Source organism: Hemitrygon akajei, chromosome 30 (assembly GCF_048418815.1).
Source record: "Hemitrygon akajei chromosome 30, sHemAka1.3, whole genome shotgun sequence".
Lineage (NCBI taxonomy): Eukaryota > Metazoa > Chordata > Chondrichthyes > Myliobatiformes > Dasyatidae > Hemitrygon > Hemitrygon akajei.
In genome coordinates this window covers 40,420,000-40,446,025 of record NC_133153.1, presented here as the reverse complement: position 1 = coordinate 40,446,025, position 26,026 = coordinate 40,420,000, and the positions used below count along the sequence as shown (strand labels likewise).

The 26,026-nt window shown below is 43.6% G+C and overlaps 1 protein-coding gene across 4 annotated transcripts in view; it reads left to right on the top strand.

Annotated features, from left to right (window-relative positions):
- morf4l1 (mortality factor 4 like 1) overlaps nucleotides 1-4,861 on the top strand; it is a 55,396-nt gene extending 50,535 nt beyond the window's left edge. For 2 of the 4 annotated variants that reach the window (XM_073032671.1, XM_073032668.1), the window contains one exon: nucleotides 634-2,432. In XM_073032671.1, coding sequence (XP_072888772.1) covers nucleotides 634-718 — 85 coding nt within the window. In that variant the 3' untranslated portion in view covers nucleotides 719-2,432. Of the gene's footprint in view, nucleotides 1-633; nucleotides 2,433-4,745 lie in introns of those variants that run through there. The other 2 variants (XM_073032670.1, XM_073032669.1) reach the window with 2 other exon arrangements.
- Nucleotides 4,862-26,026: the final 21,165 nt, after the last annotated feature.

Below are 26,026 nucleotides of genomic sequence, written 5' to 3'. Positions count from 1 at the left end.
TCCTCTGCATTAGATGCTGGCCGAAAGGCCTGTTCCTGTTCCCTGTCACTCTGAGGATAAAATGGCTCAGAAGGACAGCATTTTTTTTTAAAGATTAGCCTTATTTGTCACATATGCATGTCAATGGTATGTTTTGATGTGAAACAAATGAAACTAATGGTTAAAAAAAATTTACGTGTGCTTGTACTGGCTGTTTGACAGGAAACTATAATTTGCCTCACTCTGAGTCTTTCAGTGCCTATCTGAAGTTCAACCAGACTCTTACAAATTTAGCATTGTCTCCTTTTTGTGAGAGGTTGAGGTCCCAAAGAAACATAGAACATTACAGCACAGTGTTGTGCCAATCTTTTAAACTATACTCAAATCAATGTAACAGTTCCCTCCCACAGAGCTCTCCATTTATCTATTGTCCATGTGCCTATTTAAGAGTTTCTCAAATGTCCCTAATGTATCTGCCTCTACCAGAATTCCTGGCAACCCATTCTGTGCACCTACCACTCTTGATTTTTAAAAAAACCTACTTCTGACAGCTCCCCACTCCCACCTATACTTTGAACAGGCAAATTGAGACACTTATAACCCATCCTGCTAACTGAATTGCTATTCATAACTCCATAATTTCTTCACTTTCAGGTACTTGGTGAAAAACGCCTCAAGTCTCTTCAGTTCAAGTGATTATGAAGTGGCACCACCAGAATATCACCGGAAAGCTGTGTGATTTCACAACCTGTGATTTCATCCCTTGGTAATTGATATCTTTCTGCATTTAACTTTTTTTTTGTACAGGTTTGTTTTAAACCAATTAGCAATGCCACAGTTGTTTCCACTGGCACCTGCAGCAATGAGGTCCCAGAAGTAATCTGTAAACCATTTTAGTGGGTTTTTACTATTGATGGTTATTCATCTAGTGGAAATCCTTCTTTTGGGTAGTGGGGAAAGTCAGTGTAGAGTAAACCAAATAAAGTTCCTGAATGATTTGGTTGTATCCTCGGATAGAAGCATTAAAGACATTTTTAATCATGGTTCTGTTGTAAACACCCAGTTTTATTTGTATGTGCCCTGGTTTTGGATGAGTTCCATAATGGGCAAAAACAAGGTTATCATTTCCCAGCACTTGATTATATAAGAAAAGTTTTAACTGTCTCATGTGCTGCATGTGAATTTTTTATCCTGTTGTGGACAATGCATTTAACAGTTGGGATTTTTGTTTGCGAAAACACACAACTGAGTGCTTGACACCAATGGAGAATGAGTGCGATTTCCATTCCTAAGCGAAAGGGAGTTTTGAAAAGCAATTTGGCAGGAAAGAAGAAACACTTTTCTTCCTCCTACCCTGAAGACACTAATCTCAGCAGCTTGCTCTCCATGTCGTACTGACCTGGCTTGTGTATCACATAGACAGCTGGGATGCAACATCCATGGTCGACCTCGACCACCAGAGGGCCTCACGGGTGCAACAGCACTGCACACTTTGAGTTGTGCTCCCTCATTATTCTATAATGGTCATTTTTCGTGTATGTGAACTATATCATGGGCACACAAAACCAGCTCCAAAGTCTTTCAACAGCATTTGTGTCAAAGCCCAGGTTGGCAGTCAGCTATGGCTACTTGGTTTCCAGTTAGCCCAGAATGGGAAGTTTTTCCTGCTGTGTCTTAACCTACATAACAGTTAGTCTGTGCAACCCACAAGCTCATTAGGGAAGGGTGATGTGTTGTTTCCTCAAACTTTGTACAGAACTAAATTGCATTGAAACTTTTGCCGGTTAACCAGAGCTTACTTTGCTGAAAGTCTTACTATAGTGGTGCAGCAGATAACCGATCAACCTCCTCGCCAGACTGCACAGAGGGCAACAAGGATCAGAAAATCGGCACCGCAGTAGGGGAGTTGGACAGAGCAGTCTAATTATTGTACCTCCATTCCTGCACAAACTGTACATAGAAAGCCCTTGTGGCCGTCAGTGACAATGAGATCACCAGGAAGGACAAAGTGGGAGATTCTACCAGAAAAATAACATGCCATCCCTGGTACATCTGGCTTTGTACAGAAAGCTGGGCTGTCACTCTACATCAGTTCAATAAAAGGATCTTTTCTGGAGCCAATCTTCCAAAGATGCAGAGTTATGTAATATAATCTTGTGGTTTTTTTTAGATTCTTACTTGCATTTGTATTTGACAATGTTGTACAATATTCAAACTTCTGTTCATTTTTTTTATACAATCTGGTGCAAGCAATCTGTGGACTTTTCAAAGTCTGTTTTTGTGCATTGAAGACTGGGCAGTTTGGAGAACTTGTACCCCATACATGGAAGTTTCAGTCTAATGATCACCTTCAGTGAGAATCAGAACTCAGTGAAAGAGAATGGCTTGTTGTTTGTGTATATAAAAAGATTGCATCCTTGTGTTTGTATATTCCATTAAAATGTTGAACGATGTTTCGCGTGTGCTCTTTGTGATTAGTTTGGGAGGGGTGGGGTGGTGGAGGGTGTGTGAGAATTGTGATAACTAACTTGTGCATACTGAGAGCCTGTAAGACCACATCAGTGTTTAGTGATGTTGATTGATGAGAAAGAATCAGATTATTTCCAAATAGTTCAGATGGCGACATGGTGACATTACAGTGCCAGCTGACCTGGGCACAATTCCTGGCTGCTGTCCTGTAAGGAGTTTCTACATTCTGCCTGTGACCATGTGGTTTCTTCTAAGTGCTCCTGTTTCCTCCCATATTCTAAAGATGTACAGATTAGGGTTAGTAAGTTGGGCATGCTGTTGATGCTGTTAGTATAGTGACACTTGCAAGCAGCCCCCCGGCACACCTTCGGACTGTGTTGGCCGTTGGCCCAGTGAAGCATTTCACTGTACGTTTCGATAGACATGTGGCAATTAAAGCTAATCTTAGGCTCTTATTCCCCTGACCCTATAGAGCCTAGATCAACAGAATGTTCCCTCTGACAGTGCAGTGCATTCAGTAATTACCTGCACATGTTTCTGGAGTGGGACCTAACTCGTTATCAAGACTGCCCCCTGCTGTTCTCCTGTACATATTGACACCCAGATTGGAGTAACGGACAGTGGTCAGGATTTTCAGTCCCTGACATTTCCCAGCCAGCTTCTTCCCAGCCAGAAACCAGATCTCCCTATGCACTTCCAAGCCAAGCGAGAGTGATGGTGTTTTTGGAACAGATCAGGGCAGCAATGCAGAAATCCTGTTTGCAAAACTGGTTGCTAATTGTAATTTATTTTATCTCCTCTAAGTGGAGAAAAATATTAAAATTGAAATTGTTTTCAGACACACTTTCAAAAGGACACCGGTTTAATGTTGCAGTAAAGTAATTGAAATCAATGTTAAGTATGCTGATAGGATGCAGATCAATACCTTTGTAAATAAAGAGCCAGACTCTGTAAATGAAGTTATCAACTTAAGGCTTTTGAGCACAATCAGTTCTAGTCTCTTGTGTATTCATTAATAGTGCTACCATCAGAAACTGATTTTGGTTATCTTTGCACTAAACTGCATTCCTCTTTCCATTTTTGTCTCTATACCTGACCTTAAAATTTTCCTTTTAAGTTCATTTCCTTGCTGGGTCTGGAGGACCTGAGTTATAAGGAAAGATTGAATAGATTAGGGATGTATTCCTTAGAATGTAGAAGGCTAAGAGGAGATGGAGGTATACAAAATTGAAGGGTATAGATGGAGTAAATCCAAGCAGGCTTTTTCTACTGAGGTTGGGTGGGACTACACCAGAGGTCATGGTGAATGGTTTAAGGGGAAACTTCTTCACTCAGAGGGCTGTGAGAGTGTGGAATGAGCTGCCAGCACAGGTGATGCACGTTCAGTAGGTTCAATTTAATGTCAGAGAAGTGTCTGCATAATCATCCTGAAATTCTTTTCCTCCGCAAACATGCATGAAAACAGAGGAAGCCCCAAAGAATGAATGACAGTTAAAAGGTCCCCCCAACTCACCCTCCCATGCATAAGCAGCAGCCAAAGCATTGATCCCCCCTGCAAAAAAGCATAGGTTACCCCCCACCGAGCACTCGTGAGCAGCAAAGCATCAATAAAGACACAGAGTTGCAGTACCCCAAAGGACTACTCATTTGCCACAGGCTCTCTCCGTAATAAGGAAAAAGAAGTGTCCTGTTTCACAACGAGAGGGGAGACATAACAAAACAACTCACTGATTTATGAGTTAAAAGTCTGTTGCGTCGTTTTTCTGAGCTCTGTGCCTAAGACCTTAGGTCTCTGGGCAAAAAGCCAGCAGCCAGCTTGCTGCATACGAATCTTCTGTCTCCCAGAGCACACCAGTTTTTTGTGCCGGCACCGACTTCAAATCCGCCCACCTCTAAAGCCACAGAGGTCCGACACCCTGAAGGTGCACTAGTCTTCTAGACTGCATCTTTGCTTATTGAAAAGCGGCCAGTCGTGAGGCCCCATTTCTGCAAAGAGCCAAACTCAGTGTGTAACTCCAGGTCAGGGTCTTCAAAGAACACTGAAAAGGGGAAAAAAGGAGATATTAAAGATAGAAATAGGGTGTTTCTGAAGATTCAAGCAAAGGAGACACCGTTAGACGTCATCATCCTAAGCTGTGCCCTTGAATTATGTGAACTTGATTTCAACGTTTATGGTCCTGGTGCAGGTCGATGGGAGTAGCAGTTTAAATGGTTTCAAGCATATACTAGATGGGCTGAAGGGCTTGTTTCTGTGCTGTATTTCTCTATGACTCTAATCTATTTTCATTCTTTTATAGTCTGGCATCAAACTTTGATGACATTCCAAAGGCTGGAGGAATTTTGCAGGCCAGGCAGCATCTATGAAAAAGAGTACAGTTGATGTTTCGGGCTGGGGCCTTTTCAACATTTCAACATCACAGTTCCACTCAGTTTCTTCCCCCGCCCCCCCCCCCCCCCCAAAGTAGTGATTCCACCCTCCCAACCATTTCTGACATAAAGCATTTTTTCTCTTGTCATTGCTGGTGCTTGCCAACCATTTTTCGTTGAGTCCATGGTTCTTGACCTCTGCACCAATAGGAACTTCTCCATCTATCTTCTCTGGACCTTTAATAACTTGGGTACAGTTATGAGGTCTGTTTTCAACTTCCCTTGTTCTGACCACCCTAGTCTTTAATAAAAGCTCCAAATCCCAGGAATATATCTAACAAATCCCTTCTGCATCCTTTTCCAAAGGTTTTACATCAACCCTGAAACATGGCACCTAAAAGTGGGCAATAGTCCTTGGTATGTCCCACATTTGATAGTTTGTCATCCCTTCCTCGATCTCATACACTGCCTATATAAGGCCCTGAATCCTGTTGTTTTAACTGCTTTTTTAAAGGTATCTGCAATTAAGCTACCAGACGAGTTTGTTTATTTTATATATTGAGATACAGCACAGAATAGGTCCTTCCAGTGAGCTGCACCATCCGGCAATCCCCAATTTATCCCAGCCTAATCACAGGACAAGTTAACCTACCACCCAATATGTCTTTGAAACTGTGGGAGGAAACCAGAGCACCTGGAGGAGACCCAGGCGATCACGGGCAGAATGTACTAACTCCTTACAGGCAGCAGCAGGATTGAACTTGGGCTGCTTGTAGTGTAAAGCGTTGTGCTAACCCCTGTGCTATGTTGCTGCCTGTAGTAATCGAGGCAGATACACTCGTTGGGCCAAAGATACTACTTACGTTTCCCTGCTGTATAGGTTCTTCCTCCCTCCCTCTCCCCCCACCCCCAGAATCTATCCACACACCCCAAGTTGAGTACCCTTGGTATAAATCAATGAACTAAGATTTCTATACTTGACCTGCCACTTCCAATGATTTATGCAATATATTCCAAGCATTCTGTACCACTTAGAATTGTGCCTTCTAGTTCATGTTACCTCTCCTACTGAAAAGTGCCCACTAGTGTTGGACTTCGCAGGGACATTCAGAGTGTTGCCTTTTGGATTCACATGCGACCTTTTTTGTTTAATGTCTTCAGACAAGATCTGGAGCCAGGAATCATAAATCTGCATGTGAAATAAGCCAGTGGAAAGTGGACTTCAGAACTGTACAAGGCAACATCCAGGTGGGTTGGCACAGACACAATATGCTGCCAAAGGAAATAGTTGAGGCAGGTACAATACACTTCCAAAATACATTTGAATAGATATGGCCCAATTAACCAAATCACAGTGGACCAAATCTTCTCTGGCAAAATTGTATGAAGGGAGCTGTGTGGTTGAGAAGAAAATTCAACATGGAGAAATGTAGAGCTTTAAATGGATATAACAGAAAATGAGACTCCAGAAGCTGGAAATCTGGAGTAACACCATAAGGCATAGGAGCAAAATTAGGCAATTTATTTCTAGTATACCCTGCCATTTCATCATGGCTGATTTATTATCACTTTCACATTATCACTTCTCCGTGCGACATTGACACCCTTATAATCAAGAACCTATCAACCTCCGCTTTAAATATACTGAATAACCTGGACTCCACAGCTGTCTGTGGCAATGAATTCCACAGATTCATTACTCTAGCTAAGGTAAATCCTCTAATCTATGTTCTAAATAGATGTCCCTCTATTCTGCAGCTGTGCCCTGTGGTCCTAGACTCTCCTGCTACTCGAAACCATTCTCCCTATCTCAACAGGTTTCACTGAGATCATTCATTGAAATTCATTCTCAATTTCAGTGAGTACAGGCCCAGAGTCAAACACTCCTCATATGTTAACCCTTTCATCCTGGAAAGTACAGGTCACAACTTCCCCAAAAGAGATTCCAATGATCCAGAAGACTAAAACCCTGCCCTCTGCACTAGTTCTTCAGCCACACATTCATCTGCTAAATCTTCCTATTTGTACCCTCAATGGTGCATGGCATGGCACAGGCTGCAATCCAGAAATTACTAAACTGGAGGTCCTCCTTTCTGCTTTCTATCTAATACCCTATATTCTCCCTTAAGGACCTCCATCCTTTTCCTACCTATGTTGTTGAAACCAATATGTAATCACAACTTCTGACTGCTCGCCATCCCCTTTAGAATTCCTTGGAGCTGATCCAAGGTGTTCCTGGGAGGCAATATACCCTCCTAGTTTCTTTATCATATCCACAGAATCTCTTAATATGGATCTCTTCTAATATGGAATCCCCTATCACTCCTGCAGTCCCTCCCCATTTCCCTATTGAGTCACAGAGCCAGAGATCAGGTCACAGAGGCTTCTCTTCCCCCCCCCCCCCCCCCCCCCCCACAACAGTATCCAAAGCAGTTTACTTATTATCGAGGGGATCTAGGCACAGGGCTACTCTGCACTGTCTTTTCCCTTTGCCTCTCCTGACAGGCATCCAGATTCCTATCTCCTGCAACTTAGAAATGAGTACCTCCCTGGAGCTTCTATCTGTCATCTCATTCTCCTGTATGAGCTGCAGCTCCAGTTCCTTAACGCGGTCAGCAGCTTGAGGCACCTCGTGCAGATGTTTTTAGGGAGACAAGAGGTCTCCCCGAGTTCCCACATCTTACACAAAGAACATGCCACTAACACTGGATCATTCTTAGCACACTAGCTGTCTGCTAATAGACCAAGGAAGAGAGAAAATAAACACTAGAAATTCACTTAGAACCTTGCCCGAGCTTGTTGAGCCAAGGCCTTCCCTCTCTATCATTGACCCACTCCAATATCAGCCTCTCCATTTTGACCTTTTTATTGGCTCAAATAAAACTTATTCCCAACAAAACTTTTTCTTTCAAATGGTTCCTACTTTGCAATGATGTCTCTCTTAGTCGCTACTTCAAATATGGCAAAGAACTGAAGAAGATTGAATCTAATGGGAGAGGACAGTGGACCATGGAATGAAAGGAAGAGGGTGAGGAGGGATACCAGATGGAGGAATGTGTGGGGTGATAGATGAAGAGAACATGGAGCAGAAAGAGATGGGATGAATTGATTGATGGGATAAGGGGGGAGAAAAAGGAAGATGAACCCTTTTATGGATATAAAAATGTGCAGGAAGGGTCTGTAACTCAACAGAGACCCTTCAGCAGGACTAAAGCAGAGCAGCGAACAGACACCTGGCCTTTTCTACCCCATCCAGCCTGGCATTTAAATTGTCCAAACATCAATAACTATAATAGGTTCAATGAAAGATCAACCAGAGTGCAGAAGACAACAAACTGTGCAGATGCAAATATAATTAAGTAACAAGAACATAAAATAGACAGTTACTAACTCAATTGTGTGCAGTTTTGGCTCCTTATTTTAGAAAGGATATCCGGACATTGGAGAGGATTCAGCGAAGATTAGTGCGAATGATTCCAGGAATGAAAGGGTTATCATATGAGGAAAGTCTGGCAGCTCTTGGGCTGTATTCCCTGGAGTTCAGGAGAATGAGGGGGATCTTATAGAAACATTCCGAATGTTAAAAGGCCTGAACAGATTAGATATGCCAAAGTTATTTCCCATGGTAAGGGAGTCTAGGACAAGAGGGCACGAATTAGGATTGAAGGACGTCCATTTAGAACAGAGATGCAGAGAAATTACTTTAGTCAGAGGATGGTAATCTGTGGAATTTGTTGCCACGAGCGGCTGTGGAGGCCAAGTCATTGGGTGCATTTAAGACAGATAGATAGGTTCTTGGTTAGCCAGGGGCAACAAGTGTATGGGGAGAAGGCAGAAGTGTGGGGATGACTGGAAGAATTGGATTGGATTAGCCCATGACTGAATGGTGGAGCAGATTCAATGGGTCGAATGGCCTACTTCTGCTCCTATATCTTATGATCTTAAACTGAGATCATTGGACTGTTATCTCATTATCTCATGTTCAGAATCATTTAATATCACCGACGTAAGTTGTGAGATTTGTTGATTTAAGGCAGCAGTACAATTTTATATATATATATAAAAGTTAAATAAGTAATGCAATAAAATAGAAATAAAAAAGTAGCGAGCTAGTGTTCTTGGGTTCAATGTCCATTTTGAAATCAGATGGCAGAGGGGAAGATGTTCCTGAATCTCTGAGTGTGTGTCTTACAGGCTTCTGTACCCCCTTTCCGATGGTAACAGCATGAAATGGGTGGGGATCCTTAATGATGGATGTCGCCAGATTCTTGCAGAGTCTTAACTGATTGATAAATATTTACAGCAGGCAACGACGAGTAAGGCAGTATTTTTTTGAGCATCTCTTGCCCTTTCTGCAAGAAAAACTCTCTTCACGATTTTGGCTGTCAGTGGGCAATGAGAAGCAGGCAGGGGGCAGCAAATCACACAAGTAATCAGACCTGCCCAGAGCTCCACAAATGTGATAGGTGAAAGTGGCTGGCAACATTCGAGCTCAGGCACGAGCAAGCACGCCGTGTGTTGAAAGTGATATTAACCTAAAATAACTGTTACAACTTTAATACCGCAAGCTGATTTTACCCTAAAAATTAAAAGTCAATTTTATTGTCAGATGCACAAGTACTTGTAAGCACAGGTGCAGTGAGAAATTGGCAGGCTGTTTCCAGGCCTCCCACCAAGGATCCCCAGGTACTCGCATTCAACAGACCGTTTCTCCCACTGCGGGCTGTATCTTTCTCTGCCGCAGCTCCGGGCCTCACCCTCTACTGCCCACTATGGACCTCACCGACACTTCGTCCTCTGCTGGATCCATGCTTTCAACCCGCCATTCCTCTTCCTTCCTCACGTCCATGAGGATTGGCAGTTCGCCCACCCACCCCCCTCTCGCAATTATGTTAGTGCAAAGCTATCATTGTGTCAGTACACTTAGTGATCAGTGTTGTGCCAGTTAATTCAGGCTAGGCTGGAAACCTATTGGACTCCCCTACTCTGGTTAAACAGTTGTTTATCTGCAGTGTAGATTCGAAGTTCTCGATGCCCCTCAGAAACCTCTGTAAAGTTGCCTCTCAATCTCATGAGGTTCAGGGAAAGCAGGTATGATAGCACAGTGGTTAGCACCAGCAATCCGGGTTCAATTTCAGCCACTGACTGTAAGGAGTTTGCACATTCTCTACGTGACCAGGGTGGGTTTTCTCCAGATGCTCTGGTTTCCTCCCCAATTGCAGGTTATTAAGTCCATTGGTCACAAATCTCTGAATAAATTAAACAATAAATGGCAGGTCCCATGGGTGTAATTGGCTGATGTGTGGTTTGCTTTGGGCCCTGAAGGCTCTATGTCACCCTGTAAGGGGTCTGCTTGTGATTGTCATACCTTTACTATGGGAGGAATGTGTTGAGAGGGTGCATGACAGATTTATCACAGTTGTTCCCAGGATGAGGTCAGTTTGAAGCTAGGACTGATGTCCTTCGAGTAAAGATGGCAGCAGGGTAGTATGATGTTGTTAGAGCACCAGCGACACAGGTTCAATTCCTGATGGTGTCTGTAAGAGTTTGTACCTTCTCTCCATGACCTCAGGGGTTTCCTCCCACATTCCAAAGACGGAGGGCTTAGTAAGTAATTGGTCACAAGTCTCTAAATGAAATAAATAAATAATAATATCTGCACCATCTCTCGTTTTATCTGCGCGATGTACTTAGTGCAGCTAGGAGCAGGGTTGATATCCATCCCTGTCACGATTGAGGTGATTTACTGAGTTGTAAACATCAGTGTTGAATGCAGTTATGACTCCACAGCCTGCAGAGGGGAGCCTTCCTCTGGGCGAAGTTGCCTCTCCAACTTAAATAGTCCAGCCCTTTGTCACAAGGCTGTGACAGGGTCATCAGAGGAGGGAAACCCCTTTCCCCACAAGAGCACAAATTGAAGGTAGTGTCTGGAACGTAGCAGTTAGCATAGCACACTATTACAGTGCCAGTGATCCAGTTTAGGTTCCTGCCGGAGTTTGTACGATCGCGCCATCTCTGCGTAGGTTTCCTCTGAGTGCTCCAATTTCCTCAATCGTCCCAAAGACAAACTGTTTAGTAGGTAACTTGGTCACAAATCTCTAAATCAGGCTTTCCCAACCTAGGGTTCATGGAACCCTTGCTTAGTGTTGTTGGTCCAAGGTTGGGAACCTCTGGACTAAATAAAATAAATAAAAAGTAATTTTTATAATAAATTAAAAAAAAGTAAGTTAAAAAAAAGTTGAATTTCCCCATGGGGATGAATAAAGTATCTATCTATCTATCTATCTATCTATTTCTGCACCCTCCATAGCTTGGCCTGAGTCCGTAAGTTATAACCTTTTTCACCCTGCCTAATCAAGAACTTAGCAACCTCTGCTTTAAGTATTCAGTACTCAATGACTTGGCCTCCACAGCCATCCGTGGCAATGAATTCCACAGATTCACCACCCTCTGGATGAAAGAAATTATTCCTCATCCCTGTTCTAAAGGGATGCCCTCTGTTCTGAGGCTGTGCCCTCTGGTTCTAGACTCCTCCACTGTAAGAAACATCCTCTACATGTCCACACAGTCTAGGCCTTTCAACATTCGATAGGTTTCATTGAAATCCGCCCTCCCACCCCCCCCCCCCCCCATTCTTCTCAGCTCCAGTAAGTAGAGGCCCACCAGCCATCAAACGCTCCTCTTATGTTAACCCTTTCTTTCCTGGACCATTCTCGTGAACCTCCTCCATATTAACTGTTCCCAGTGACGTTGCCTTATTGGTAAGTACATTCTGCATCTGTATTTATCTTATTTATTCAGAGATACGGAGCAGAACAGACCCTTCCTGCCCAGTAGTCCGGCTATTTAAATGCCAGCCTAATCACGGGACAATTTGCAATGACCAATTAACCTATTAACCGGTACATATTTGGACTGTGGGAGGAAACTGGAGCACCCAGAGAAAAGCCCTGTGTTTACAGGGGTTTCCTCATGACAGATGGCGCTGGAATTGAACTCCCAACTCTGTCGTCTTGAGCTGTGATAGCGTCACGTTAACCGCTACACCACCATGGCATTCTGTTCTTATTTGAGATAGAAGAGAGAAGAGTTTACACAACAAATGAGCACAGCTCAGATATCAGGTATTTATTTTGCTTTTGAGAGAAAGAAGTACAACTGGCCAAGGAATCGTGTCTTCAATTTACAATTCAAGAGACAGATCCTGTCTTCATTAACTGTGGAGGGCTTATTTACAAAGCAAAAAAAAGGATATGTTATAATCACTTACTCTAATTAAGATGTAATTTAAAACAAATTAACATGTTAAACTAATATGATTCTCTCTGTAAATAATTCTGAATCTTGAGATACAGGCTATTAGAAAGCACATTAGTTGAGGATGCTGATTGAAAATAAATTGAAAGTCTTGTTGATTGTGGGAATACAGTTTGTCACATAACACATTTATGACAAACTAGATCAGTTTGATTTCAGACATGCATTAGGGAATAGGGAATTGTAATAATTTTTTTCTGTACAGCCTCCAGTTTTTAATTGAAATACATCTTTTACATATCACTGCAGTCTTGCTCATGATGCCATAAGTATTTGAACACTTTACCTCAGGAACAGACCCTTTGGCCCATCTTGTCTGTGACTGTGACAAATTAATATTCCGCCTAGACCCATCAACCTGCACTGAGACCACAGCCCTCCTTACCCTCCCATCCATGTACTGATCAAAACTTCTCTTAAATGTTCAATCAAAATCAGAATCAGGTTTAATATCACTGGCATATGTTGTGAAATTTGTTGTTTTGCGGCAGCAGTACAATAATAAAAAACTAAGTACAGCAAGAAGAGTGTGTGTGTGTGTGTGTGTGTGTATATATATATATATATATATATATATATATATAGTAAAAGTTAAATAATTAGTATAAAAAAGAGAAAAAAAGTAGCGAGGTAGTGTTCATGGATTCAATGCCCATTCAGAAGTCTGATGACAGAGGGGAAGAAGCTGTTCCTGAATCGTTGAGTGTGTGTCTTCAGGCTTCTATACCTCCTTCCTGATGGTAGCAATGAGAAGCCATGTCCTGGGTGATGGGGGTCCTTAATGTTTGACGCTGCCTTTTTGAGGCATCAGTCCTTGAAGATGTTCTAGATGCTGGGGAGGCTCATGTCCACGATGAAGCTGAGTGAGTTTACAACATTGCAGCTTACTTCGATCATGTGCAGTACTCCCCCCCCCCCCCCCGTCCCCCCCATACAAACGGCGATGCAACCAGTTAGAATGCTCTCCGTGGTACATCTGTAGAAATTCGTGAGAGTCTTTAGTGACGTACCAAATCTTCTCAGACTCCTAATGAATATAGCCACATCAGTTAGCGGCTCATTCCACACTCTCACCACCCTCTGAGTGAAGAAGTTTCCCCTCTCGTCATCCTAAATATTTCGCCTTTCACCCTTAACCCATTATCTCTAGTTCTGGTCTCACTGACATTCAGTGGAAAGAACCTGCTTGCATTTACCCTATCTATACCCATCATAATGTGAAATGTCCCCCCCCCCCCCCCCAGATCATGCCTGGATGCTGCCCTTTACAATTAGGTCAGGAGACCAGTCAGCCTGTTCGATTAGAACCCATTTGGCAGTGCTTTCTGCACATCCCTTGATGCTGCCATTTAGCACAAACCATCTTCTCCCTGAGTGCTTCAGTTGACCCCCAGTGTCCATAGTCTTTTGTCAGTATATAGCTCTAGGCCTCTACAGTGCTCTGCTTCATCATGTTTCTCTTGAATGATACTCTGAAGAGCATTCTAACTGGCTGTTTCACCCTATGTTATGGAAGGGTGGCACTGCACAGGATGAAAATACGTTCGTAAGCTGCAGAGAGTAGTAAACTCAGTCAGCCTCATCATGGGCACTAGCCTCCATAGTATCCAGGACATCTTCAAGGAGCGATGACACTAAAAGGCAGCATCCATCGTAAGGACCCCCATCATCCAGGTCATACCTTAATCTCAATGTTACCATCAGGGAGGAGGTACAGGAGCCTGTGGGCACACACTCAACAATTCAGGAACAACTTCTTCCCCTCTGCCATCGGATTTCTAAATAGACATTGAACCCATGAACATGATCTCGCTACTTTTTTGTTTCTATTTTTGCACTGATTATTAATTTTACTATTTACTATACACATTTTTCCTCTATTGTTATGTTATTGCATTGTACTGCTGCTGCAAAGGCAGCAGATTTCACTACGTATGTCAGTGATATTAAACCTGATCTTGATTCTGAAGAGAATCGATAATGGCTGGGGTCACCCGTCCTGTAAAGACACTGTCCAGAAGGAGGCAATGGCAAACCACTTCTGCAGAAAAATTTGCCAAGAACAGTCATGGTCATGGAAAGATCATGATCACCCATGTCATACAACACGGCACATAATGATAATGATGATGGTGATGCAGAAGAGATTTGCTAGAATGAAAACCGGATTAGAAGTGTTATGACCCCAGCCCCCTCCTTTGTGAGATTCGCAAGAGCCCTAGTCAAGGGGGGGTCAAATGACCCAAGAGAGAGAGGGAGACGTGCTGAAGACCACGTTCCCCCGGGAAGCAGAATAAAGCGACTCTTTGACTATTGTCTCATGAAGACCACGTGTAAAGCCCTCGGGCAAAGTGGGCTGGTTGAGAGAGATTGACACCGCGGTCCCGTGAGGAAGTATACAGGAGGGTCTGGGGGGGAGGACCCCTTCAGACGCACCAGAAGATACGCGAGAATTCCTGCGACAGCCGGTGGAGGGGTTCGTGTGCGTCTTTTCCTTGCTTGGGATTGGCGACCTCACCACGGAAGAACGGCCTAGCTACAGGGGAAGCCACAGATGAGAGTCCATACCCCAACGAGACTTCCGCCTACCTCCTACAGGTTGGAAAACCTGTCGGGTAAATGTTTCATTCTCTCTCTCTCTTTCTAACAAAAGTGCACCAACGCGACACCACGACAACGGCAGCTGGTGGAACTGCCGTGACCGCAAAAAGACTTTTAAATATCCAGTAAACAATATATATCTACATTACCCCTAGACAACGATAGAGCTTATTTCTGATTGATTATTACTATACCTGTGCTTTAGATTGAGTTGTGACGGCGTACATGATCTGAATGTTTTGTATTAACCATGCGTTTGTGCCCCTTTATAAATAAAAACGTTTGAAAATAGTAGTATCAAGCTTCAGCGGACCCATCTATCTTTGCTGATAAGTCACCTGGTTACTGGGGAACGTAACAGAAGGATATGCTTTGAGGAGAATCTAGGCAACATTGGGTTGTTTTCCCTGGCGCAGCGGAGGCTGAGGGGAGATATGATAAAGGTTAATAAGATTATGAGCAGCAGAGATAGACTTTCTCCCAGCAGCTAAATGTCAAGTATCAGAGGGCGTGCATTGAAGATAAGGAGGGGTAAATTTAAAGGGGTTATGTGGGGCTAGCCTTTTTTAACTCAGAAAGTAGTGGGTGCTTGGAATACATTGCCAGGGCAAGTGGTGAAATTAGAGAAACTAGGAACATTTAAGAAGCTTTTAGATAGACACATGAATGTCCATTTCTCCCTCCCCACTGATCTCCCTCCTGGCATGTATCCTTGCAAGCAGAACAAGTGCTACACCTGCCCCTACACCTCCTCCCTCACTACCATCCAGGGCCTCAAACAGTCCTTTCAGGTGAGGTGACACTTTACCTGTGAGTCTGTTGGGGTCATTTACTGTGTTTGGTACTCCCAGTGTGGCCTCCTGTATATCAGTGAGGCCCGCGTAGATTGGGAGACTGCAGATATCTCTGACAAAGACTCACATGGAAGATGCAGCAAAGGTGAATGCTCATGAATCTTTGCTCGTATTCTAAACTGGACAGAGAATTGACACTAAGAAGGAGAGAGCAATTATTAAAGGGCTTATTTAAAAATGTGTGACTCTTTTTGATGAAATCCCAGCGGATTCACCTGTACATCCTTGGCTGCCTGGAGTATTTATTAATGAGCTATAGTCTCGCGTGAGGATGTGTTACTTTGTGTGCAAATTAAGATACATAGAGAGGAGTTTTGTTTAAAGAGCTTTGTACAATCGTTTGGCATTCAGTTTTATTTAATATCATGCTCAGGGGCAGATAACAACTAGCCATAGTCGATATGACGAAGCGGAACATTCCAGAGCATTGTCTGACCAACAAGGATGCAATAACCGGTCTGGAAACTTCTGGAGTTCATCAGAATCAGAATCAGGTTTCTTATCACTGCATATGATGTGAAATTTGTTAACTTATCAGCAGTTCAATGTAATACATAATCTAGCAGAGAGAGAAAAAAAATAAATAAGTTAAGTCAATTATGTATATTGAATAGATTTAAAAAACATACAAAAACAGAAATACTGTGTATTAAAAAAAAGTGAGGTAGTGTCCAAAGATTCAATATCCATTTAGGAATCGGATGGCAGAGGGGAAGAAGCTGTTCTTGAATTGCAGAGCGTGTGCCTTCAGGCTTCAGTACCTCCTACCTAATGTTAACAGTGAGAAGAAAAGGGCATGCCCTGGGTGCTGGAGGTCCTTAGTAATGGACGCTGCCTTTCTGAGACACTGTTCCATGAAAATGTCCTGGGTACTTTGTAGGCTAGTGCCCAAGATGGAGCTAATTAGATCTACAACCTTCAGCAGTTTCTTTCTTTCAATAGCCCCTCCCCCCCATACCAGACAGTGATGCTGCTCGTCAGAATGCTCTCCACGGTACATCTTTAGAAGTTTTTGAGTGTATTTGTTGACATGCCAACTCTCTTCAAACTCCTAATAAAGTATAGGTGCTGTCTTGCCTTCTTTATAACTATTCGATATGTTGGGACCAGGTTAGATCCTCAGAGATCTTGACACCCAGGAATTTGAAGCTGCTCACTCTCTCCATTTCTCATCCGTTTATGAGGATTGGTGTGTGTTCTTTCGTCTTACGCTTCCTGAAGTCTACAATCAGCTCTTTTGTTTTACTGACGTTGAGTGCCAGGTTGTTGATGCGGCACCACTCCACTAGTTGGCATATCTCACTCCTGTACACCCTCTCATCATCACCTGAGATTCTACCAACAATGGTTGTCTCATCAGCAAATATACGTGTTATTCTTCTTAGGCACTGGTATAATTGGTGCCTTTTTGAAGCAAGTGGGAACTTCCTTCTGTAGCAGTGAGAGGTTGAAAATGGCCTTGAGTACTCCGGCTAGTTGGATGGCACAGATTTTCAGAGCCTTACCAGGTACTCCATCGGGAGCTTCCACCTTGCAAGGGTACACTCTCCTTAAAGACAGCCTAACATCGGCCTCTGAGATGGAGATCACAGGATCATTAGGTGCAGCAGAGATCTTCACAGCTGTAGTTGTGTTCTCCCTTTCAAAGTGGGCATAGAGGGTGTTGAGTTCATCTGGTAGTGAAGTATCGCTGCTGTTCTTACTATTGAGTTTCGTTTTGTAGGAAGTAATATCCTTGAGCTTTGATGGGACTAGAAGATCCAAACCACCTCCCCATGTCATGACGAAGGGTCTCGGCCCGAAACGTCAACAGCGCTTCTCCCCATAGATGCTGCCTGGCCTGCTGCGTTCCACCAGCATTTTGTGTATGTTGTTTGAATTTCCAGCATCTGCAGATTTCCTCGTGTTTGCTCCCCCTGTCATTCATTGTGTTTGTTGCTGACAACTAGAGGTGTTCCATAATGATCTGTTTCCTGCCACAGTGAGGCTACTCTCAGGTTGGAGGAGCAAAACTTGATATTCTGTGTGGGTAGCCTCCAACCTGACGGTGTGAACATTGATTTCTTTAACTATCGGTAATTTCCCATTCTGGCTCCCTTTTTGCCCCTTCTCTTCTCCTCACCTGTCCATCACCTTTCCCTTTCTACCATAGTCCACTCTCCTCTCCTATCAGGTTCGTTCTTCTTCAGCCTTTGACCTCTTCCACCTATCCCCTCTCAGCTTCTTACTTCATTTCCCTTTCCCCCACACACCCACCTTTCTCCTCACCTGGCCTCACCTATCACCTGTCAGCATATACTCCTTCACCCCCCCCCCCCACCTTTTCATTCTGGCTTCTTTCCCCCTTCTTTTCGAGCCTTGACAAAGAGTCTCGGCCCAAAATGTCAACTCTTAATTCTTCCCTATAGATACTGCCCGATCTGCTGAGTTCCTCCAGCAGTTTGTGTGTGTTATGCTGGATTTCCAACATCTGCAGAATCATTTGTGTTCCTGAAAGGTACTCTACCTTTACTCTGTGAGTATGTTTCCATTAGGTCCATGAACCTGTGAATATTACCTCACCATTTTGATCATGACCTTATTGAATGATAGAACAGGCTTGGCAGGCCAAATGGCCTACTCTTTTTTTTAATGTTTAAATATCGGATTTGTTACTAGTGTGTGCAGTTTGTTTATGGGCAGATTGATCGTTAGTTCCTGGTGGTAAAATGAATTATAAGCTTGTGTTGTGTGAGATCTTTATTCATATCAGTAAGAAAATAATTCAAGACCCACCATAAGTTTGAGGATTACTGGTAAATTGGATCAGCAAGTTTGCTGATGACACTAAGACTGGAGGCATTGTGGACAGCGAGGAAGGCTTTCAAAGCTTGCCGAGGGATCTGGACCAACTGGAAGAATGGGCCTGAAAATGGCAGATGGAAATTAATGCAGACAAGTGTGAGGTGTTGCATTTTGGAAAGACAAATCAAGGTAGGACATATACAGTAAATGGCAGGGCACTGAGGAGTGCGGAGGAACAAAGGGATCTGGGAGTTCAGATACATAATTCCCTGAAAGTGATGTCACAAGTAGACAGGGTTGTAAAGAAAGCTTTTGGCGTCCTGGCATTCATAAATCAAAGTATTGAGGATAGGAGTTGGGATGTTATGGTGAGGTTGTATAAGACATTGGTGAGGCCAAATTTGGAGTATTGTGTGCAGTTCTGGTCACCTAACTATAGGAAGGATATCAGCAAGATTGTATGAGTGCAGAGAAGATTTACTAGGATGTTGCTGGGTCTTTAGGAGTTGAGTTATAGGGAAAGATTGAACAGGTTAGGACTTTATTCCTTGGAGCGTAGAAGAATGAGGGAGGATGTGATAGAGGTTTACAAAATTATGAGGGGTATAGACAGAGTAAATGCGAGTAGGCTCTTTCCACTTAGATTAGGAGAGATAAATACGAGAGGACATGGCTTTAAGGTGAAAGGGGAAAGGTTTAGGGGGAACATTAGAGGGAACTTCTTCACTCAGAGAGTGGTGGGAGTGTGGAACGAGCTACCATCTGACATGGTAAATGTGGGCTCACTTCTAAGTTTTAAGAATAAATTGGATAGATACATGGATGGGAGTGGTCTGGAGGGTTATGGACTGGGTGCAGGTCAATGGGACTAGCAGAATAAAGTTTCAGCACAGACTAGAAGGGCTGAATGGCCTGTTTTCTGTGCTGTAGTGTTCTATGGTTCTATTACTGTGTTGAACACCTTGAGTCCATCTGCAAAAAGCAGGATTTTCCATTGGCCAACCATTTTAATTTCAATACCCAATCCCATTCCAACATGTTGGTCCATGGCCTCCTCTGCTGCCATGAAGAGGCAACTCTTAGGTTGGAGGAGCAATGCCTCATATTCCATCTAGGTAGCCTCCTTCCTAATGGCACAAACAGCGATTCCTCCAACTTAAACTTATTTTTCACCCTCCCCTTCCCTCTTTGTCAATTCCCCACTCTGCCCCCACCTCTTAACTCTTCTCTTCTCACCTGCCTATCACCTCCTCCTGGTGTCCCTCCTCCTCCCCTTTCTCCCATGAGCCACTCTTCTCTCCAATCAGATTTTTCCTTCTCCAGCCCGTTACCTTTTCCATTCATGATCTCATTGCTTCGAACTTCCTTCTCCAACCCACTTGGTCTCACCTATCACCATTAAGTCAAACTTATCAATCACCCCTGCTGTCGACCACTTCTGGAGGTCCAAGACGCCAACTTCTACAAAGGAGGGATCCGTGTGCTCCACGATCGCTGGACTAAGTGTGTAAATGTGGGAGAGGACTACGTTGAAAAATAAATGTTTTCTAAAATTGACTCCTTCTACCTTAGGTCATGAACTTATCAATCACCCTTCGTATATGTACCTAGGGCCCTTAAGACGTTTGCACAGTATTGTATTTGTCAATGTGGAGCAGGGAGCGAGTTTGTAAATCTGGTGGGAGCAAAGGATGTTGAGAATGGTGAGGGTGAGTGCCGCAGCAGGGGTGTGGGACAGGTGGCAGAGAAGGAGGGTCAGAGGCAGGAGGTGGCATGGGTGCAGATACACCCAGCCCTGAGACACCGGGCAAGGTCATTTGATTCCAAGCAAATGGGTTATTGATCATTACAGAACGTCTCCCTGGTGCTTCCTGCTCCCTACCCTCTCCTTTCCCCTTGCCTCAACCGTGATCCTCCTCTCCCTGACCCCTTCCCACTCTCAGTCCACAATAGAGACCCATATCAGAATCAGGTTTGTCGTCACTCACATATCATGAAATTTGTTTTTTTATGGCAGCAGAACAGTGCAATACATAAAATCACTATTGTACTGTGCAAAACCCTCAGGCATCCTAGCTATATATAGATATATATGCCTAAGATTTTTGCAACGTACTGTATGTCTGTATGTTGTAACTTTACAAAACTCTAGTTGGACCGCTTCTGGTGTATTGCACACAGTTCTGGTCGCCCCATACTAGGAAGGATGTCAAGGCTTTGGAGAGGATGCAGAAAAGGTTTGTCAGGATGCTGTCTGGATCGCAGGGCAGGTGCTATCATGGACAAACTTGTGTTGTTTTCTCTGGAGTGGCGGAGGCTGAGGGGAGATCTGACAGAGGTTTGTAAGATTACGAGAGGTACAGATAGAGTAGACAGACAGTATCTTTTCCCCAGGTTTGAAATGTCTAAAACCAGAGGGCATACGTTGAAGGTGAGAGCGGGTAATTTCAAAGGAGGTGTGAGGGGAAAGTTTTTACACAGAGAGTGGTGGGTGCCTGGAATGCACTGCCTGGAGTGGTGGTAGGGGCAGATACATTAGGGACTTTTAAGAGACGTTTAGATAGGCACATGAATGTATGGAGAATGGAAGGATATGGACATTGTGTAGGCAGAGGGGTTTATTTTAGTTAGCCATTTGATTGCAAATTTAATTGTTTTTGGGCCTCTTCCTGTGCTGTAATGTTCTATGTTCTGTAGTCAGGCTACACTTGTGGAGAAGAACAAAATAAATGCATTCCTGGAGGAATGGCTGACAGGGAAAATAGTCGGGATAAGTAAGTCTTCTGGGTTGGCAAACCATAACTCACAGGATCAACAGATCAGCTCTGAAGCTTTAACATGCAGGTGAACTGGAAGAATCAGGTTGGTGCTGGACCACAGGATAGGGAGTTTGTAGAGTGGCTGCTGGATGCATTCTTGGAACAGCTTGTACGAGAGCCGACCAGGGACAAGACTATTCTGGATTTAGTGTTATGTAATGAACAGGATTTGATAAGCGATCTTGCAGTAAAGGAGCCATTAGGAGGTAGTGATCATAATATGATGTTTTTATCTGCAATTTGAGAAGGATAAGGGCAGCTCGGAGGTGTCAGTGTTGCAGTTGAACAGGGGAAACTATGGAGCCATGAGGGAGGAGCTGGCCGAAGTTGACTGGACGGATAGCCTAGCAGAAAAGACAGTGGAACAGCAATGGCAGGTATTCTTGGGAATAATGCACAAGGTGCAAAATCAGTTCATCCCCCAGAGAAGGAAGGATTCAAAGGGGGGAAAGGGGCCACAGTGGTTGACAAAGGAAGTCAGAGATTGCATAGCATTAAAAAAAAAGGAAGTATGACAGAGCTAAGGTGAGTGGGAGGACAGATGATTGGGAAGTTTTTAAGGAACAACAGAACTTAACTAAAAAGGCAATACGGGGAGAAAAAAATGAGGTACGAACGCAAGCTAGCCAGGAATATAAAGGAAGATGGCAAAAGCTTTTTTAGGTATGTGAAGAGAAAGAAGATAGTTAAGAACAATGTTGGGCCCTTGAAGAATGAATTGGGTGAAATTGTTATGGGAAACAGAGAAATGGCAGAAGAATTTAATGAGTACTTTAGATCTGTTTTCACTAAAGAAGACACAAGCAATCTCCCAGATGTATGGATGGGCCAAGGACATAGGGTAACAGAGGAAATGAAACAGATTGACATGAGGAAGGAAACGGTGATGAGTAGACTGATGGGACTGAAGGCTGACAAACCCCCAGGTCCAGATGGTCAGCATCCTAGGGTACTAAAGGAGGTGGCCCTGGAAATTGCGGATGCATTGGTAATCATTTTCCAATGTTCCTTAGATTCAGGATCAGTTCCTGAGGATTGGAGAATGGCTAATGTTATCCCACTTTTTAAGAAATGAGGGAGGAAGAAAACAGAGAACTATCAACCTGTCAGCCTGACATCGGTGCTAGAGTCCATTATTAAGGATGAAATAGTGGCATATCTAGATAGCAGTGATAGGATTGGGCCGAGCCAGCATGGATTTACCAAGGGTAAATCATGCTTGACTAATCTGTTGGAGTTTTTCGAGGATGTAACCAGGAAGTTAGACGGGGGAGATCCAGTGGATGTAGTGTACCTCGATTTTCAGAAGGCATTTGATAAGGTCCCACATAGAAGATTGGTGGGTAAAATCAAAGCTCAGGGCATCGGGGGGAAGACATTGACATGGATAGAAAACTGGTTGGCAGATAGAAAGCAAAGGGTAGCGGTGAATGGGTGTTTCTCGGAATGGCAGGTGGTGACTAGTGGGGTGCCACAGGGCTCAGTATTGGGACCACAGCTGTTTACGATTTACGTCAACGATTTAGATGAAGGCATTGAGAATAACATCAGCAAATTTGCTGATGATACTAAGCTGGGTGGCAGTGTGACATGTGATGAGGATGTTAGGAGAATTCAGGGTGACTTGGATAGGCTGGGTGAGTGGGCAGATACTTGGCAGATGACGTTTAATGTGAATAAGTGTGAGGTTATCCACTTTGGGAGTAAGAACAGGAAGGCAGATTATTATCTGAACGGTGTAGAGTTAGGTAAGGGAGAAATACAAAGAGATCTAGGAGTCCTTGTTCATCAGTCACTGAAGGTGAATGAGCAAGTGCAGCAGGCAGTGAAGAAGGCTAATGGAATGTTGGTCTTTATTACAAAGGGAATTGAGTACAAGAGCAAGGAAATCCTCTTGCATTTGTACAGAGCCCTGGTGAGACCACACCTGGAGTATTGTGTACAGTTTTGGTCTCCAGGGTTAAGGAAGGACATCCTGGCTGTAGAGGAAGTGCAGCGTAGATTCATGAGGTTAATTCCTGGGATGTCTGGACTGTCTTACGCAGAGAGGTTAGAGAGGCTGGGCTTGTTCACGCTGGAATTAAGGAGATTGAGAGGGGATCTGATTGAAACATATAAGATTATTAAGGGATTGGACAAGATAGAGGCAGGAAATATGTTCCAGATGCTGGGAGAGTCCAGTACCAGAGGGCATGGTTTGAGAATAAGGGGTAGGTCATTTAGGACAGAGTTAAGGAAAAACTTCTTCTCCCAGAGAGTTGTGGGGGTCTGGAATGCACTGCCTCGGAAGGTAGTGGAGGCCAATTCTCTGGATGCTTTCAAGAAGGAGCTAGATAGGTATCTTATGGATAGGGGAATCAAGGGATATGGGGACAAGGCAGGAACCGGGTATTGATAGTAGATGATCAGCCATGATCTCAGAATGGCGGTGCAGGCTCGAAGGGCCAAATGGTCTACTTCTGCACCTATTGTCTATTGTCATTGCAGTCTACACCAGTGACTTGACCATGGGACATAGGAGCAGAATTAGGTCATTTGGCCCATTGAATCTCCTCTGCCATTCCATCATGGCTGATTTACGGGTGGCATGGTAGCATAGCAATTAGCATAATGCTGTTACAGTGCCAGTGGCATGGGTTCAATGCCCACCTCTGTCTGAAAGGAGTTCTCCCTGTGACCACAGGGGTTTCCTCCAGGTGCTCCGGTTTCCTCTCCCAGTCCAAAGATGTAAAGGTCAGTAGGTTAATTGGTCACATGGGTGTAATTGGGTGGCACGGACTCCTTGAGGAGAAGGGTCTGTTACTGTCTGTATCTCTAAATAATATAAAAATTAATAAATATAAAATTGCCTTCCCTCTTAACCCCATTTTCCTGCCTTCCCCCTGTAACTTTTGATGCCCTTACGAATCAAAAACCTAAACTTGGGCAAACAAGAGCAAGGGTATCATGGCTGAGGTTACTGAGATACAAAGGTAGGTGGTGTTGGATCCAAAAAGGTTATTTGGAAGTCAATAATGAAGCAGGAAACTTGTTGTTTACAATTGTTTTATTGAGTGTTACAAGAAAGACGAGATGAGAGAGGATAAAGAAAAGACAAAGGAAGAAAAAAGACAGCGGTCGTCTTATACTCAGATTAGAGATAACAAAACTCCACTTGTAACAACTAACATAAAATAACCTCATTCAAGTGATACTGAAAACTAAGAGGCTTCTAGAAAAATATAGAAGTTCTGTCCCATCATTGCTGGAAAATTCACTGAACATGTAGACAGGTGATTATATAGAATTAAGAGCAGGCACAGGAAAGTTAAACTACAAGAAAAATAATGATTCTACATTCCAGTCCAACAGTGGAGCAATTTGAGAGAATACAGAGTTTGCAAAATGGATACAAATAAGTTCAAAGTTTGGCAAATGGAATATCGTGAGAAATGTGAGCGTATCCACTTTGAGAGGAGAACAAAATACATAGTGTAATATGATTTGCTGTTCCATTGTGAAGTCCCTTTGAGGATTTTCTACCTGTCTTTGACGGAAGTTCGGTGAGACTGTATCTCTGCTCTTCCTCTCTGATATCCGCTGTCTTCCAACTCTTTGACCATGTGCTCACCAGGCTCACTTCCTGGAAACTTGTCTCCACCCTTTACCTTTTCCAACTCTCACTTCCCAGCTTCTCACCCAATCCCTCTTGACCACCCACCTACCTTCCCCTTCACCAGGCTTCACCTATCACCTTCTAGTTTGTATTCCTTCCCCTCCCATACCACCTTATTCTGGCTTCTTATCCCCTTCCTTTCCAGTCCTGATGGAGGGTCTCGGGCCAAAATGTTGACTCTTTATTCCTTCCTTTGGATGCTGCCTGACCTGCTGAGTTCTTCCAGCATTTTGTGTCAGTTGCTATAGAATGTATATCATTATTATTATTATTGTCACATATACCAAGGTACAGTAAAAACTTGTTTGGCATGCCATCCATGCAGAGTACAGATCATTTCATCATAACAGTGTAAAGGAGAGAGATTGTGAAATGTTGTTGTCTAGTGAGATCTGGACATCTTCCGACATAAAATACAGGAAGTTGGTATGTAATAATTATTTCAGATAGACCATAAGAACTAGGAACAGAATTAGGCCATTCAGCCCATTGAGTCTGCTCTGCCATTCCATCATGGCTGACTTATTATCCCTCTCAACCCCATTCTCTTGACAGAGTCAAACTTGAGTGTATAGACTCTCATTGCAGATGATCATTACCGGGGTTTTTTAGTGATTGAAATATTACTTGTCACTTCTTAGCTCAGTTCTGAATGTTGTCCAGAGCAAACGTGTATCAAGCTCCACTTATCTACCTCCACTGTAGCAAAACGTCCTGGAAGACTTTCAAATTGAAGCCACATATAGAAAATGCTGGAGCTACTCAGCAGGCCAGGCAGCATCTATGGAAAAAAGTAAACAGTCAATGTTTTGAGTCAAGAGCCTTCAGCAGGACTGGAGAGAAACAATGAGGTCAGAGTAAGAAGTTGGGTGAGGGAAGAAGTACAAGGTTGTATGTGATAGGTGAAGCCGTGAGAGGGGAAGGGGTGAAGTAAAGAGCTGGGAAGTTGATTGGCAAAAGAGGTAAAGGGCTGGAGAAGGGAAATCTGATAGGAGGGGACAGAAGGCTTTGGGAGGAAGGGAAGGGGGAGGAGCAGCAGAGGGAGGCGATGGGCTGGTAAGGAGACAAGGTGAAAGAGGGAAATAGGAATGCAGAATGAAGTGGGGGGGGGGTGTCATTACCAGAAGTTCAAGAAATCGATGTTCATGCCTTCTGGCTGGAGGCTTCCCAGATAATGTGTC